We start from the raw sequence: 17,402 nt of genomic DNA, 5'->3' as shown, positions 1-17,402 counted from the left end.
CCCAGAAACTCATTTCCTGACCTTCAGCCTTAGGACTTTGGACTTTGCTTGGGCTGGTTCACCCTTGAATTTGGCACACTGGCCAGGGGGTCAGGACATACAACCTCTTCTTGCTCACTAAATAAACCCTGTTGCCTCTTCAGCTTCTGACACTGAAAAACTACAGTCATAACTTGGTTTCCGAACAGCTTAGTTCACAAACAACTTGGAACTCAAACGTTGCAAACCCAGAAGTAGGTGTTCCGGTTTGTGAACTTTGCCTCAGAAGCCGAACGCATTCTGTTCGAAAACCAAGGTACGACTGTATCATATATTTTTAAAAAACAAAAACCCACACAATTAAAAACAATTCCATATTTTAAAACAATTTTAAATCCAATTCAGATACAAACCGGTAAAGTTACATTTTTCCAACTTGTTCTGCAGCTCATTGGGGTGGGGTAAATATTTTATTTTCCATAAATGCTGCTCTTAATAAAATGCACGATTTTGTATTTCACTGGGTGGTGGAAATGAGAGGAATATCTAGAAATGGGGGAAATCTAATAAGCAAAGGCTATTTGTATGAATACATGTTTGCATATATTACTTTCATTTGCAGAAGAGGATTCTTGCATTTAAATCTTGGTCGCTGCTGTCCCCTGGTGTACATATGTAAAAAAAAATTTTTTGTTTTGAAAAGGTCATGGCAGTATTTTAAATCTGGAGTCACTCCTGCCCCCTGGTGGAAATTGATGGTGTTTGCACCCCGTGCTTTTTTATTTTAAAAAATTATCTTTATTGATAAACATAACAAAGCATACAGACAGAAAGAGAGAGGAAAAAGAAACATACAGATCAACAAAAAATACCCATACAACATCCTATATTATTTTAATCTTTGATATTTCTTCCCCCTCCCCCTCCTCCCTACTTCCCTCATCTATATGCAATCGTATTGTTCGTATATTATCTAATTCTGCTGTGTTGTTTAGACACCTTCACTAAATTCAATCATTTCTTATTGTTATTCGTTTACCTTGCAATATACCGTTAATATTATTTACTAATAATTAATTTACCTTTCCAAACTTTCCCATGTATGTTTCGACACGTTCCCATTCTTTATTGACCTTCTGAGTGGAACCTCCTCTCACAGACGCTGTTAATTTTGCCATATTCATGAATTCACAGATTTTTGATCTCCATTCCGATAACTCTGGCACTATTGTTGTCTTCCAATTTTTTGCGATTAGTAATCTTGCCGCAGCTGTTCCATATAAAAATATATTCTTCTTGTTTTTAGGAATCTCATCTGTTAATAATCCAAATAAGTATGCTTCTGGTTTTTTATGAATTGTAATTTAAATTTTTTTGTTTCAATTCCTCATGAATTCTTATCCAAAACTGTTTTATTAGCCTACATCCCCACCACATATGAATTAGGGTTCCAACTTCTGCATTACATCTCCAGCATTTATTTGAATAATTTTTATATATTTTGGCCAGTTTCACTGGTGTAACATACCATCGGTGGCACATTTTCATGATATTTTCTCTTATCAAATAGCAAGCGGTAAAGTTTATATCTAGGGGTTCATAATCTTTCCCAATTTTCTAAATAAATTGTTTTACCCAGGTCCTGTGACCATTTTATTGTTGGTTCCTTTATAACTTCATCTTTTAAATTCCACTCCAATAATAGGTTATACATTCTTGATATTATCTTTTTGTTGTTGTTGTTCAGTCGTTCAGTCGTGTCCGACTCTTCGTGACCCCATGGACCAGAGCACGCCAGGCACGCCTATCCTCCACTGCCTCCCGCAGTTTGGCCAAACTCTTGCCAGTCGCTTCGAGAACACTGTCCAACCATCTCATCCTCTGTCGTCCCCTTCTCCTTGTGCCCTCCATCTTTCCCAACATCAGGGTCTTTTCCAGGGAGTCTTCTCTTCTCATGAGGTGGCCAAAGTACTGGAGCCTCAACTTCAGGATCTGCCCTTCCAGTGAGCACTCAGGGCTGATTTCTTTAAGGATGGATAAGTTTGATCTTCTTGCAATCCATGGGACTCTCAAGAGTCTCCTCCAGCACCATAATTCAAAAGCATCAATTCTTCGGCGATCAGCCTTCTTGATGGTCCAGCTCTCACTTCCGTACATCACTGCTGGGAAAACCATAGCTTTAACTATACGGACCTTTGTCGGCAAGGTGATGTCTTTGCTTTTTAAGATGCTGTTTAGGTTTGTCATTGCTTTCCTCCCAAGAAGCAGGCGTCTTCTAATTTCGTGACTGCTGTCACCATCTGCAGTGATCATGGAACCCAAGAAAGTGAAATCTCTCACTGCCTCCATTTCTTCCCCTTCTATTTGCCAGGAGGTGATGGGACCACCAATCCCCGGCTCCGAGCCTTCTTTCCCTTCGGCATTTCCCAGCTTGTGCCTTCCCCCCTGTTAAGTACTCAGCTAGGATAAGAGGCAGAGGCAGCGTTGGTTCCAAATGTCCTTTATTATTAACAACGGAACTAGAACTCAAGAACAACCCATGCTGCGTGTGAGCCTGCCCGAGCCAGACTGACTTGCTCCCGCCTAAAACTGTGTTCAGGGAAGAGAGTCCTTAGTTAGCTTGTTTCTGATAGGAGTGTTCGCCCTCCTAGCTCTTCTGTAATTGGCTAGGTCGCGCCAGGAGGTGGGCCCTGTAAGGTGGTTGAACAGCTCCTATTGGTTCCCATACATAACACCCCCCTCCCTCCTCTGCATCCAGCCAGTGCATGACAGTGAGGCCGAGAAGGGGGTCTTGTTGGCTGGGTAGCCCAGGACCTCCTAACACACTGCCCAGGCTTGCGCCCCAGGGAGGCCACTTCGGTCCTGGCGACACAGCGGTTTGACTTCACCCCCCAAAGGCGCACTCCATTGTCTCTCAAGGCAGGCGGATCCCAACGACACCAATATTGCACATGTCTGGCCTTGGATACAAGTGGTGGCCTCTAGGGGGCTCTCCGGTCCAGGACATTGTGGAGTTGCCATAGTTGCAGGTGGAAGATTAATGGGTTTCAGAGAGCACTGCTGTCTCCTCAGAGTTTGCCTCACTGCCCTGGTATGCAGACAGAGCTGCATCTCATATCTTCATTATTCAATACAGCTTTGGGCAAATGCTGAGGATGTACCTCTTTAACCTGGCGTTTGACACTTGAGATATATACTTTTAGGACTGTTGTAAGAATTTTAAGGTATTTTATTTATATATATTGTTATTAATGTACCAAAACAAATAAGGCCACATGTCTGAAAAAACAGCACAGGAAGACAGGCCTCACTCCATTCTGACTCCCAACTGACCAAGTATTTCTTTGTCTCAGGAACAAAAGGGGGGGTTGCCCCTCCAGCTACTCAGCAGCCCTCTGCCTGAGTGATAATCTCTGGCATCCTGATACCTGAGTGTCAGACAAAAGGGTGTGATTAACTTGGCTGGGAAATAGGGAAATGTAAATATCTTTTGTTTCACTTGATGGGTTTTTGGTGGAGGGCAAGAGGAGACATGGGGGCAGGGTCCAAGATGCTCAGATCACTGCTATCAGTGTAGTGTCGTCAATGACTGGAGGCAAGAAGTAGGTACAACATTTCTTTATTTCTGGTGCTGGCAGAACTCAAAGGGAATGGGGAAAACTGGGGTTTATGTAGAAACAGTTATCTAGTGGAGAGAGATACATTTTGGCGGGAACCAATGGCACGGCTTCCCTCCTGTGGGAACCAATCCAGCAGAGGATCCAAATTCTGCTCCCTGCCTCAGCAAATGGTTGCTGTTCCCGCTGTAACTAGTACATTCAAATAAAGACTGTAATACAACACAATACGTTATGCTAACATCTAGACTGTGTTATTGCTTAATACACAACACCCCCCCCCCACGCTTAGCGGGAATGACACACGAAGTCTTTCAGGAACTGTGGCTTCCTGCGATCTCTACCCGATCGTCTCACCTCTGGTGTTGTGATCTGAGGAATTGACGGCTGAGGGATCTCCTCGGGTGTATTGGCTACCCCTGTCCCTGCTAAAGGTTCCCCCAGCTCATTTTCTTCCGCCATCTCTGTGTTTTCAGCGGTTAGTGCACCGTCTGACTGCCCTGGCGGGGCAGTACCCAGTGCAGGTGTCTCTACCTGGCTCGGGGATGGCGACTCCCCATTTACTGCAGAGGCGTTAGGTTCCTCGGCATCACTCCGGCTGGGTATCCTGCGTCTCAGCTGATCCACATGCCTGCGCCAGACCTGACCTTGTGATAACGTGACATGATATGACACGGGGCCGGTGGCCCGTGAAATGACTCCCGGAACCCAAATCGGACCTCTGGCATAATTTCTCACCCACACGAGATCCTCCGGATTAAAGTGTCTCGTTCTATCCCCTTCAGGTGGGGGTGGCTCCCGTGCAGGACGCGAGGGCATCCTATCTGGATGCACAAAGTCCAGGACTGTCACCAACCTTCGGCCTAACAGCAGCTCAGCTGGTGATTTTCCTGTGGCTGTGCAGGGTGTGGCGTGCTGCAAGAATAGCATACGAGCTATCCGGGCTGCCCAGTCACCCTCCAGCAGACGTGAAATAGCCCCTTTTGCGGTTCGCACCATTCGTTCTGCTTGACCATTAGAGGAGGGGTGAAAAGGGGCAGAGGTCACTCCTCGTATGAAATTGTCAGCAAGGAAACCTCTGAACTCATTTGACACGAATGCTGCCCCATTGTCTGACACCACTGTTCCTGGCAGACCATGCGTGGCAAACAAACGCCTTAAAACTTTGATAACGGCTGCTGATGTGGGACTGGAAACTAAGGCTACCTCCAACCATTTCGAGTATGCGTCGACCACAACCAAAAATGTTTTCCCTTGAAAGGGGCCCGCGAAGTCTATATGAATACGGTTCCATGGCGCCTTTGACTGTTCCCACCAATGAATAGGTGCCCCGGGAACCTCAGGTCGAACCTCTTGGCATGTTTTGCACGTGTGTACCCACATTTCTATTTCCTTATCCATCCCTGGCCACCACACATAACAACGTGCCAGGGATTTCATTCTGACCATTCCCGGGTGCCCCATGTGCAAGGTCTCTAGAATGCGATTCCTCAGGGGGTTAGGAATGATCACCCTGTCCCCCCACAGTATGCACCCCTTATGAAGTGACAACTCATGCTGCCGCATTACGAATGGGCGGAATTTTTCTTCTTGGCCCCCACTGGGCCACCCCCTCCCTACCCAGGCGAGGACTCGGGAGAGTGTGGGGTCCTTACGCGTCCTGGCCGCCACTTCTTCCGCGGACACAGGAGCGCCTGGCAGTGTTTCCAACATCGTGACCTGTTCGGCTGGTGCTGGATCACAATCACCAGTTCCCTGGAGTGGCAGCCGGCTGAGGGCGTCTGCATGGCAGAGCAATTTCCCTTTCACATGACATATTTTATATTGGAACCCATTTAAAAAGATCGACCATCTGAGCATTCTAGGAGACAGGATTTGAGGAGTTTGTTTGCTGGGGTTAAACAGGCCTAGTAATGGCTTGTGGTCCGTTTCGATTAGGAACGATCGCCCATACACATAGTCATAGAATTTCTTAACCCCCGCTACCACAGCCAATGCCTCTCTGTCAATCTGCGCGTAGTTCCTCTCGGCGGATGTAAGAGTCCTTGAATAGAATGAGATGGGTCTGTCTGACCCATCCGCCTCTCTGTGGCTGAGCACAGCTCCCAACCCATATTGCGATGCATCACAAGCAAGTACGAGGGGCTTCGTTTCGTCATAATGTGCCAAAACACTCTCAGCAGACAACATTCCCCTGATGGTTTCGAAAGCCTTTTGTTGCGGCTTTCCCCAATGCCAGACGCACTTCTTCTGCAGAAGCCTGTGCAAGGGCTCTGCCACCGCTGCTTTGTGCGGTAAAAACGCATGGTAAAAGTTTACCAGACCCAAAAATGATTGGAGTTCCGTTTTGTTACTGGGTTTGGGTGCATTAGCGATGGCCCTAACCTTGCTTTCCATGGGGTGCACTCTCTCAGCATCAATGGTGTAACCGAGGAAATCCACTGTAGGAACCCCAAAAATACACTTCTCCTTCTTTAGATGGAGTCCAGCTTCCTGGAACTTGTGAAGCACCTGTCTGATGCGGCTTTCCAACTCGTGGGGGTTCCTCCCCGATATTAGGACATCATCAAAATACACGAGGGTGCCCGGTACTTCCCTTAATAACCTTTCCATAATGCCCTGGAATATTCCCGGAGCTACACTTACTCCAAATTGCAATTGGTTTACCTTAAATGTTCCTTTGTGGGTTACAATAGTCTGAGCCTCTGCGGTCTGGGGAGTTACAGGTAACTGCTGGTACGCCTGGGCAAGATCAATTTTTGCAAATACCTTACCTCCCGCCAACTTTGCTAGCAGTTGCGACACCACTGGAATGGGGTAAGAATTTCCCCGAATTGCCTTATTTATTGTGCATTTATAGTCTGTGCAGATACGCACTTCCCCGTTTGCCTTTAGCGGGGTCACTATTGGGGTTTCCCACCTCGCTGAGTCAACTGGTTCCAATACTTTTTGCTGGACTAGTTTGTCGAGTTCTGCCTCTATCTTGGGCTGCAGGGCAAATGGTACTCGTCTTGGTTTAAGGCGGACTGGAGTCACCCCTTGGTCCAACTCAAAATTAATGGGAGGCCCTTTATAGCACCCCAGACTGCCATCAAATAATGGTGTAAACTCCTCATAAAGCTTCTCGAATGTGTTTGGGGATATCGTTATGGCGTTCAACCCAGATATGCCCAGCCCTAAAGCAGGAAACCAGTCTGTTCCCAATAGGCTAGTGCGCTTTCCCTTGGCAATCACCAGCTTAAGCACAGCCCTTTTGTTTTTAAAACTTACGTTGACGGAACACATTCCAAGGATGTGTATCCGGCAGGCCGAGTACGATTGTAATGTGGCGGGGAAAGGCTCCAATGGAGGAAGCTTACCCCCTAAAAAAAACGACCTCGCTGTTTTGTCAGAGACAATCGTGAATCCGGACCCAGAATCTACCTCCATCTGGCAAGGGTGGCCCTCAATGCTGACCTGGATTGATGCCTTCCCCTGAGCAGGAAACTGAACAGTCTTGCCCTCAATCTCGGTGAGGTAGTTGCAGTCGTCCACAACGTGTGCCGATGAGTTTTCCTGTCGCCGGGACGATCGTGGGGATCCTGATGTTCCCCCGGTAGCCGACCTGCATACCCGAGCAATATGGCCCATTTTCCCGCAAATGCGGCACATGACATTCCGGAACCGGCACTTCCGACGTTCGTGCGCGCCCCCACAACCGGGGCATTCTAGTTTTCTTCCCTTTGTTCCCGATGAACCAGCCCCCAGGGATCCAACGGCGCAGGATGGACTCTGGGACGGGCTGGACTCCTGGCTGCACATAGCGTGGGCTGTTTCTGCTGCCGGCCTGGTGCTTCGTTGTGGGGATTTCAGCTTTTCCCCCTCTGCGGTCTCTGTGGCTAAGGCCTCGCGCACTGCCGTTGCTAGATCCACCTCTTCCTTTGCAGCGATTCGACGGCGGGCCTTACTGCTGCTCAGGCCGCCAATGAACTGGTCAAGCAGTGCCTCCTCAAGAGCCACGAACTGACATTGCCTCGCCAGGACCTTCAGCTCAGCAAGGAACATGGAAACCGATTCGCCATCCTTCTGCCTTCTATTATGGAACTCTATGCGGCGTGTTGTCTTAGTTGCTGCTGGGGCCAGGTGCCTCATAAGTTGGTCTGTTATCTGCGCCAGCGTCGCTGTTTCTAGCGTGAGAGGAGCCACCAACCCTCGGGCCAACTCGAAAACTTCGGCACCGCAGCAACTCAGAAAAACAGCCTTCTTCCTGTCGCTGTTGGTGATCCCTTGCGCGGCAGCAGCAAAACCAAAACGTTGGAGATAGGAATCCCAAGCCTCTGCGGCTCCCGGTTTGAACGGCTCAATTATCTTACTTCCTGCCATGGCGTGATCAGGAGCGTTTACGACTTCTTCCTCCTCTTCTGCTGACTCCGGATGCCGATCACTGTCCTCCATTTACGGCAAGCCGGATCCCACCTTCGTCGCCAGAATGTAGTGTCGTCAATGACTGGAGGCAAGAAGTAGGTACAACATTTCTTTATTTCTGGTGCTGGCAGAACTCAAAGGGAATGGGGAAAACTGGGGTTTATGTAGAAACAGTTATCTAGTGGAGAGAGATACATTTTGGCGGGAACCAATGGCACGGCTTCCCTCCTGTGGGAACCAATCCAGCAGAGGATCCAAATTCTGCTCCCTGCCTCAGCAAATGGTTGCTGTTCCCGCTGTAACTAGTACATTCAAATAAAGACTGTAATACAACACAATACGTTATGCTAACATCTAGACTGTGTTATTGCTTAATACACAACAATCAGACCCTCCCAATTTGTGATGTAATTCTGATGTATGGAGGGGTGGTCTTGAGCTGGAGGGGGGGCAATTTCAAAAGTCTATATAGGAGCTTGCGCGCCTTTGTTAGAGGTCTTTTGCTTGCAAGACACCCTGCTGCAGCAGTTTCTAATAAAGGGCTATCACTTTGCTTTGGGAGATTCTGTATCGTCTCTATTTTATTCATAAGTGCTCTTGAGAGGAGGGGAGCCCTACTAAGGCTCTCCCCCGGGTTCGTGGACTCCCTTCTGGGGTTGAACCTAATTTTTATAACAGGACCCACCTAATTTCTGGGTTTGTAAGTTGTTTTAAAACCGTTTTTAATGTTGTTGTGTCCCACCCTGTGACCGTAAGTGAAGGTTGGGGAAATTATTATTATTTATTCTTATTACTTCACTAGGCATTTTTCCCCCACCCGCTGAACAAACCAGCGTAAGCAGCCATCCGTTGAATAAATAATGTTTTAATATTTCAGTTTCCATAATAAATACCAACATTCTCATCAATAAATAAGTGAGGTAGAAAAAAATTGTCACGTTCGAAGATACAATCCTTAATTATGATTGTGAATCCCCCCCTTGTCTTTAAAAAAAGTGCGGTAGCACTGATTAACAATAAATACAAATATATAATATTTCAAAGCATCGCTTTCAACTGTAGCCTGCTGAGCTACAGCAGGTAAACACAAAAACGCGCGGCAAACTCCACAGCAGTAACAAATTCTAAATTTGCGGCTCCCCAATCACTCGCAAACTGCAGAGTGGGATGGCATTGCGATGAGGCATTGGAAGGAAATCTTCAGGCCTTCCGCGTCTTTTCCAGTGAACTGCATTTTTAAAAGATCCGAAGCAGCTGAGTATGAAAACTCCAATTCTGCAACTTGAATAAATTATGCAATCGATGGTATCCAGTGGCCAGTGTTTGCGTTACAGTATACCACGCTCAAGACCTCTGAAAGGCCGATCCAGACACTCCACCATTTTCCATACATTTATCAGCAACTCTTCAGAAGTGGGGGGGGGGGGCGGGGAATCACAAAGACTAAAAAAATTCCACCTGAGTTTGGATGAGGGATGGATATTGCACGATCCACAGCACTGTTATGTGAAGATTTAGGTTTCCTAGAGAGGTAGTTCACTGCCCATTTCAGAATGGGAACTGTAGCGGACACAATTGGTGGTGTGGAGAAAGGGGTAGGGATTTGATGACAAGAGGTGAAGAGCTTCAAAAATAGTTAGAAGGCGTTTGGGAGAAGGGAAAAACCACAAAAGTGTGACTGAGGGGACAGAAAATAACCCTGTTCTCTTGCCCCAGTGTCTCCCGTCCTCAGATTTCTATCCCCGCATTATCCACCACTACTTTGAGGTAGAGCGTGTCGTCTTTGAGGTAATCGGGAATCTCAAGATGGCTGACGAAGAGGGGACTCCCGCTGGCCACATTGAGCCTTTGCCGCGGCTGGTGGAAGGAGACGCTGTGGGGATCTGGGAGGAAAGTATCCATGACAGGGGACTTCCTCTGCGTGGGGTCCAAGAGAGAGAAGGTGACCTTCTGCCGGAAAGGCCAAGGCAGGACATCGTCATAGGGCCCCTTGGCCAAGGCGAGGAAAAGCGAGACATGCCCCCCCTGGCCAATGCCATCTCCGTCGGGGTAGAGCCGGACGCAGAGATGGTACCCGAACGGATGAGTGGCAAAGGCCGGGGAGTAAACAGAACGCTTCTTCCCGGCTTTGGCATCCTTCTGGAGTTTGGAGAAGTTCTCCACCTTCCACACCAAGGTCCCGTCGGTGCTGGCCAGCTCCGGCGACACTTGTTCTCCAGACGCTTTCGGCATGGCGCACACTTCCTGAGAGACCCTCAAGAGCTTCTCATAGTGGGAGCAGCAGCGCTGGAGGGACTTCACCGCAGCCGTCTGGCTATTCAGCTGTCGGCGCAGAGACACCACCGTCAGCTCCAACGCCTCCACCCGCATCTGGACGGCTTCCACATTCATGGAAGGGCCACCCTAGAGAGAGAGAGGGGAGAGTTTAAAGGGAGGGTTTCCCACCAGGGCATATTCCTCCATTTCTGGGCGCAGCCCCATAACGGGCCCTGAGCTTGGCTTATATACCCTCGCCATGCAGGTTCTCTTGACATGACTTACCATGACTGTGTTATTGACACTCCAGCAGGGTTCTCTCTCCTCAACGTTTAGATCTCCAAGGGCCAAGGGAGCCTTCTTTGGAGTTCCAGGCTGGGCCACAGGGGGGCAAGCGTGCTCCTAAAGCAAAAAGAACAGGGCCGGGAAAATGAGCAAAGGTTGTTTGCTGCCGACTACAGGATCCTAGATTACCTCATGTTCTGAACCCTGCAAAGGGCATATCTATATGCTACAAAACATACTGGCTTTGTATCACTTTCTGTTGTTGGGAACAGCATTTTGATGAGGGTGGTAAGATATGCTTTTTAGGAATTCCTAACTCTGCTTCCCTTGCCCCCATCATCCAGCCCGGACACTGAGGTCCAGCTCTGAGGGCCTTCTGGCGGTTCCCTCACTGAGAGAAGTGAGGCTACAAGGAACCAGGCAGAGGGCCTTCTCGGTAGTGGTGCCCACCCTGTGGAACGCCCTCCCTTCAGATGTCAAGGAAATTTAGGGAAGTTTTTAACGTTTGATGTTTTATTGTGCTTTTAATTCTGTTGGGAGCCACCCAGAGTGGCTGGGGAAACGCAGCCAGATGGGCAGGGTATAAATAATAAAAGTTATCATTATTAGTTATTAATTACTAATTATTATTATTATTATTATTACTACTACTACTACCCAACAGTTCCAAGGGAAGCAGCAATAAACCTGTTTAAATCTAGTGCACATACCCAAGTTGCTTTCCTAAATTTTGATTTTTTTAAAAGAGGAAGTCTGCAGCCATTTTACTTACAGAGATACCAGTATATGGGGGGAAAAACATTCAGGGAATATTCTGCTCAACTGCTCTATTTTTTGGTTTGTTGATAAAATATACACTGGGTTGTAACAAAATAATAATAATTGAGAATAAAACAGGGGTGGGGGGGAGAGAACTCCCTACTACTTATATTATTATCATTGTCTTACTAATACAATTTTCTGTTTTGTTTTTTTGTTTATTCAGTTTGCAGCCTGTTGTTTGACTGGAGTCCCCAGTGAACTGATCACAATTATTATTATTATTATTATTATTATTATTATTATTATTATTATTATATATTAATATTAATTTTCAATTACAAAAACGATCATAATTATTCTCATCAATTCCCTCTAAAAGCAAACTTAGGTGGTGAGTGCTGCTGACAGAAATGTACTCAAAATGGCCTCACTGTGGGAGAACCCTGAGGTTTTACGAAATAAATAAATAAATATGGAAGTACAGTGGTACCTCAGGTTAAGAACTTAATTTGTTCTGGAGGTCCATTCTTAACCTGAAACCGTTCTTAACCTGAGGTACCACTTTAGCTAATGGGGCCTCCCGCTGCTGCCGCCGTGCGATTTCTGTTCTCATCCTGAGGTAAAGTTCTTAACCCAAGGTACTGCTTCCGGGTTAGCGGAGTCTGTAACCTGAAGCATCTGTAACCAGAGGTACCGCTGCACTGAATATGCTGAGTTGCCCACAGAATGATTTGTTTGGTTGTTTTTATTAAATCTGTATTAAATCCGTTCACAACATAATAGAACAGCAAGTTGCGAAAGAAAAAAAATGGACCACTGGGGCGACTGGCTGGCTAGAACCCTGAACAGGATCGCAGAAGGAAGAGTCAGATCAATAATATCAGAGCAGCTCAACTATGGGCTTCTTTCTCCTTTCCTCCTTTCCTCTTTCACTTTTCCTCCCAGTGACAATTTCTTCCAACTGTTCTGCATATGTTTTGTCAAATGCCCGCAATTGCCGCAAGAGGGCACCCTAAGAGCTTTGTGCTCCCGTTTCATCCCTGGTCTTCTGCACTGCGTACTGGCAGGCAGAGGGGAGCGATTCTCTTCATTTAAAACCACTGTACCTGGTACGATTTCAGGGTCCCCGTCCAAGCGCAGTCAAAGTTCGGGCAGGCGACTTGTGTGGCTAGAGCGTCGTTCTCTGCCGCTTTGTCAGTGTGGAACTGGAGAGAGAGAGAGAGAGAAAGTAAAGAAGGAGTCAATATGTTGGCCGCCGATTCTGACCCGTCACGGTTATCTCTACCAATACACTACACATTACCTCTAACCATCCTTTGCTGACCGGGTGCCTGACTGACGTTTCGAACTACAACTCCCATCAGACCCTGCAGACCAGGCGGGCACCAGGTTGGCGAAGTCTGCCTTAAACACATCGCCCTCAAATTATGGCAAAGTGCTGAAAAGCAGCCACCGCAAATTGTGATTCCCATCTCCCTCCCTAGGGCGACAGTTGTGAACTCTTTTGAACCCAGGATTCACTCTTAACTCCAAAGGGACGTCATGTGTTTTTTTTTCTGTTTCTGTTTTTGTTTTGCTGTCTATATCTCTCTTGCATCATGTTCCTAGTAGACAGGAGGGCGAGATTTCTGGCCTTCATAAAGGTAAAGGGGCCCCCTGACCATTAGGTCCAGTCGCGGACGACTCTGGGGTTGCGGCGCTCATCTCGCTTTACTGGCCGAGGGAGCTGATGTACAACTTCCGGGTCATGTGGCCAGTATGACTAAGATGCCTTCTAAATGCAGCCCGTGGACTGTCCAAGAATCAGCGAGTTTTTACACGAGTAGAATGTGTCCTTTTATTTAAAATGCATCTCTGGGTTATTTGTGGGGATAGGAATTTGTTCATATTTCTTTTCAGAATATAGTCCGTGATTGACTGAGATTTGCCAAGATGGCAACAACAACAACAACAACAACAACAACTTTAAGAACCAAAAGCCCAGGAAAACCCAAACGACTCTTGTTCCAGAACATCATGTTACTACAACTCACCTGTTTGGGGCTCAGTCCCTTTTTACAAGTCCGGCAAGCCATCCTGTCTGTGTCCCTGGGAGGGAGAAAAAGGACAGGAAATTGAGCAGGATGAACCCTGAGAAACAGAAAGCTTAAGCCGTAATAAATATTCTAGTCTTTAAAGGCACCACAAGCCTCTTTTCCTGCAGGGGACTACTAACATGGGCTTCCCCCTCTTAAAAGTACATTTTGAATCTCTTTCTCTCTCTCTCTTTCATACACACACCCCCTCCAAATTTTATTCATTAAATATACATCCCACCCTTCCTGCCAGGGAATAGGGTATAGGGCAGCATATAAATTCAATAAATGATAATAATTAATAAAACACATCTGCATTTAAAAAAAACCAATTGAAAATAAAAGAAACACATATTTGATACATTTGAAACATAACTATTTCCATCTTCTCTTCCTTGTGTCCTCTGCTAATTTATTCTTCCACCCCACATATGCGAAGCAGTCGTTCATCATCAAGATTAATGCCATCCATTGGTTAGTCATTAGTTTTGTGGATATAGTGCATTATATACTCATTTGTCACATTTATATCCTAGAATCATAGAATCATAGAGTTGGAAGAGACCACAAGGGCCATCCAGTCCAACCCCCTGCCAAGCAGGAAACACCACCAAAGCATTCCTGACAGATGGCTGTCAAGCCTCCACTTAAAGACCTCCAAAGGAGGAGACTCCACCACACTCCTTGGCAGCAAATTCCACTGTCCAACAGCTCTCACTGTCAGGAAGTTCTTCCTAATGTTTAGGTGGAATCTTCTTTCTTGTAATTTTAATCCATTGCCCCGTGTCCACTTCTCTGGAGCAGCAGAAAACAACCTTTCTCCCTCCTCTATATGACATCCTTTTATATATTTGAACATGGCTATCATATCACCCCTTAACCTTCTCTTCTCCAGGCTAAACATACCCAGCTCCCTAAGCCGTTCCTCATAAGGCATCGTTTCCAGGCCTTTGACCATTTTGGTTGCCCTCCTCTGGACACATTCCAGCTTGTCAGTATCCTTCTTGAACTGTGGTGCCCAGAACTGGACACAGTATTCCAGGTGAGGTCTGACCAGAGCAGAATACAGTGGTACTATTACTTCCCTTGATCTAGATGCTATACTCCTATCCTGCACTTCTCCAAGAAGCTCAGGGCAGCGTGCGTCATGGTTCCCTATCTCGGCCCCTGTTCTATACCCGCAACAATTATGTAAGATAGTTACGGCTGAACTGAGTCGCTCAAGATCACCAAGTGAGCTTCATGACTGAGTGGCATTTGAACCCCGGATCAGTTTTGCAGGAGGTGAAGTGGGGTGCATAAGGACAGAGGGCTCAGAAGCTCTCATGGACACTGCAGGGTGGAATCAGCTCCCCAAGACACTTTAGCGCAGCTCAGATTTACAAATGCTGCAATCACTCGCTGCGCCAGCAGGTGCCGCCAGCATAATTCAGAGCCACAGGCCTCCTACACTACCCGGAGTCAACATCTTGCTTACACACAAGCACAGCTGAATCAGAATATGACAACAACAACAACAAACAACAACAACAACAACATTTGAGGTGCTCAAGGAATAAACACAGCTGTGCCAATATGGCTTGGCATCTACCCCCCCCCCCCGAGAAAACAAAAAAGCAAACTGGAATATTGCAAACTGGAGAGGAACCTGACTCTCTCACACCCTGATCCTATTGAAAGAAACAAAGCGAGTCTTGTTTTTAAATTACATTTCTAGAATGCATCACATATATGTGATTGCCAATTGAAACTGGCCAATTAAGGGTTGCAGCCTAAAAACACTGTAATTCCAATAAAAGTGGGTGCTTCGTTCCCAGGAAATACAAAACACAGGAATAGCCAGGGTCAGGCCAAGGCTCTATGACCTCCGATTTCCCAAAGTGGAAAATCAGATGCTTCAGAGACCCACACAAAAAGGGGCAGGAAGGCAGCAGACCCCTCCCACTGGTACTCCCTCACAGCTGGTATTGGGGCAGTTTCTATATGCCCATCATAACCAGAAGGTAGGCAGGAAGATAGGAGATCAATTTATCCAGCTAACCCAATGAAATGAAGGAAGCTGCTCTGGCTTGCCAATTAAATGCCAATGAATGTAGTTATGGCTCAGTCAGTAGAGCGTGAGACTTAATCTCAGGGTCATAGGTTCGAGCCCCACGTTGGGAAAAAGACCCCTGCCTTGCTACTGGATGGACTAGATCAGGCTTCCTCAACCTCGGCCCTCCAGATGTTTTTGGCCTACAACTGCCATGATCCCTAGCTAGCAGGACCAGTGGTCAGGGGTGATGGGAATTGTAGTCTCAAAACATCTGGAGGGCAGAGGTTGAGGAAGCTTGGACTAGATCAGGGTTTCCCAACTTTGCGTCTCCAGCTGCTTTTGGACTACAATTCCCATCATCTCTGACCACTGGTCTTGCTAGCTAGGGATGATGGGAGTTGTAGTCCAAAAACAGCTGGAGACCCAAGGTTGGGAAACACTGGAGATGATGCCCCCCCCCAGGTCCCTTCCAACTATACGGTTCTGTTATTCTAAGCCCCACGAATCCTGGACAGGTGACCCTAAAATCTGAGAAGCCTCCAGCTACGATTAGGGGACTCCAACTCCCATGAGACCTTGTCCAGCATGACTAATGATCACGGATGATGGGACCTGTAGTCTAGCAACATCATGGAGAGGGGGAATCGCGAATCCCCCGCCTTTGCCCTTTAACAGCCCGGGAGCACTTTTTATTTTTATTTTTCTGCCACTGACCTGAACAGCCTCTTCACGCATCCCCTGCAGTAACGGTGCCCACACTCGGCTTGCTGTGGGTTGCAGAGGAGGAACCCGCACGCCTGGCAGAGCAATCCGGCGTTGCCAAGCAGATCCACGGGCATCACGGAGCCCCGGAGCTTTCCCATCCTTGCCAAGTGGCTTCGCTCTAGCTTCTGTCCCGAGAGAGAATAAAATCCACACGAAAAGCGACCAGGAAAGGGGGAAAAAATGGGTCTGGCAGGCAGCAGCCGGCGCGAGGCTTTTATAGGACGAGCCGGGCGTGAGTCAGCGAAGGGCGCGCGAGGGAATCCCGCCGCTGAGTCATCAGAGATTCTCCCCGAACGTGCCAGCTGCGGGTCAACGCGGTGACGCAGTTCTGTGCGGGCACGCGCGCAACCAGGAGAGCCGGGTCCCGGCTGGCTCCGCGCGGGAAATGCCCCTGAGGAGAGCGAGGCTGAAGGGAGGGAAAGCGCGGAAAGGGATTGCGAAAACGCAAGGGGAGGGATAGGAGGGGAAAAGGCAAACTGGGCCGCAGTGAGGAGAAATTGCACAGGAGAATACTGCTGTTATTATTATTATTTGTTACTGGAAGGGAAAAAGAAAGAAAAACCGTGATGAGAGCAGCTGGCCTGGTGCCTTTCCAGAAATGCAGGTGTAACCTGCATCAGCGTCGTGGGCTAAGGGGAAAGTGTTATTTATATGGTGCTTGAAGGATTTGCCAAGTTATACAAAGATTTACAGCGCACTCACACACTGCAAGGTGCCCTTTTTAAAAATAGTAATACAGTAATGACAATTTCCATTCTGAAAGTTCTTCTTCTTTGGCGATTGCTTGTAGCCGAGGAAGATTGTCTTCCATAAACACGGTTTTAACAATGAGTCCGTAAGTGACTGTGGAGGCCAATTCTGGATCCACACATCCTTCCACAGTGGGGACCTAGGTTTCCGGGCGGGAGTTGATCACGGTGAGGGTTTGCCAAGCATGCCTTCCTCTTGGCACTTTTCTCCCTTTCATCCTGAGTTTGAGCATCTTCAAAACCCATGACACCTTTGGCAAAGGCTGTTCTCCAATTGGAGCGCTCCCAGGCCAGTGTTTCCCAGTTGTCAGTGTTTATACATTTTTTTAGATTTGCCTTGAGAGAGTCTTTGAATCTCTTTTGTTGACCATCAGCATCACACTTTCCATTTTTAAGTTCAGAATAGAGTAGTTGCTTTGGAAGACGATTGTCAGGTATCTGCGCAACATGACCAGTCCAACGAAGTTTATGTTGA

At 47.3% G+C, this 17,402-nt stretch overlaps 2 protein-coding genes across 2 annotated transcripts; both read right to left on the bottom strand.

The window, feature by feature from the left end:
* Positions 1-3,884: 3,884 nt before the first annotated feature.
* Positions 3,885-8,030, bottom strand: LOC117042401 (uncharacterized protein K02A2.6-like). Its single transcript, XM_033141948.1, has one exon. The coding sequence runs from the start codon at positions 8,028-8,030 to the stop codon at positions 3,885-3,887; it is 4,146 nt and encodes a 1,381-aa protein (XP_032997839.1).
* A 1,396-nt stretch (positions 8,031-9,426) lies between these two features.
* Positions 9,427-16,344, bottom strand: LOC117042164 (TNF receptor-associated factor 2-like). The gene is made up of 5 exons (XM_033141659.1): positions 16,128-16,344; positions 13,337-13,391; positions 12,410-12,508; positions 10,542-10,658; positions 9,427-10,403 (listed from the first exon to the last, which is right to left on the bottom strand). Exons 1-5 carry the CDS (start codon positions 16,274-16,276, stop codon positions 9,729-9,731), a joined length of 1,095 nt encoding a protein of 364 aa, XP_032997550.1. The 5' UTR covers positions 16,277-16,344; the 3' UTR covers positions 9,427-9,728.
* Positions 16,345-17,402: the final 1,058 nt, after the last annotated feature.

Source organism: Lacerta agilis, chromosome 2 (genome assembly GCF_009819535.1).
Source record: "Lacerta agilis isolate rLacAgi1 chromosome 2, rLacAgi1.pri, whole genome shotgun sequence".
Lineage (NCBI taxonomy): Eukaryota > Metazoa > Chordata > Lepidosauria > Squamata > Lacertidae > Lacerta > Lacerta agilis.
The sequence above is the reverse complement of the archived record's forward strand: the minus strand, read 5'-3'. Positions and strand labels throughout refer to the sequence as shown.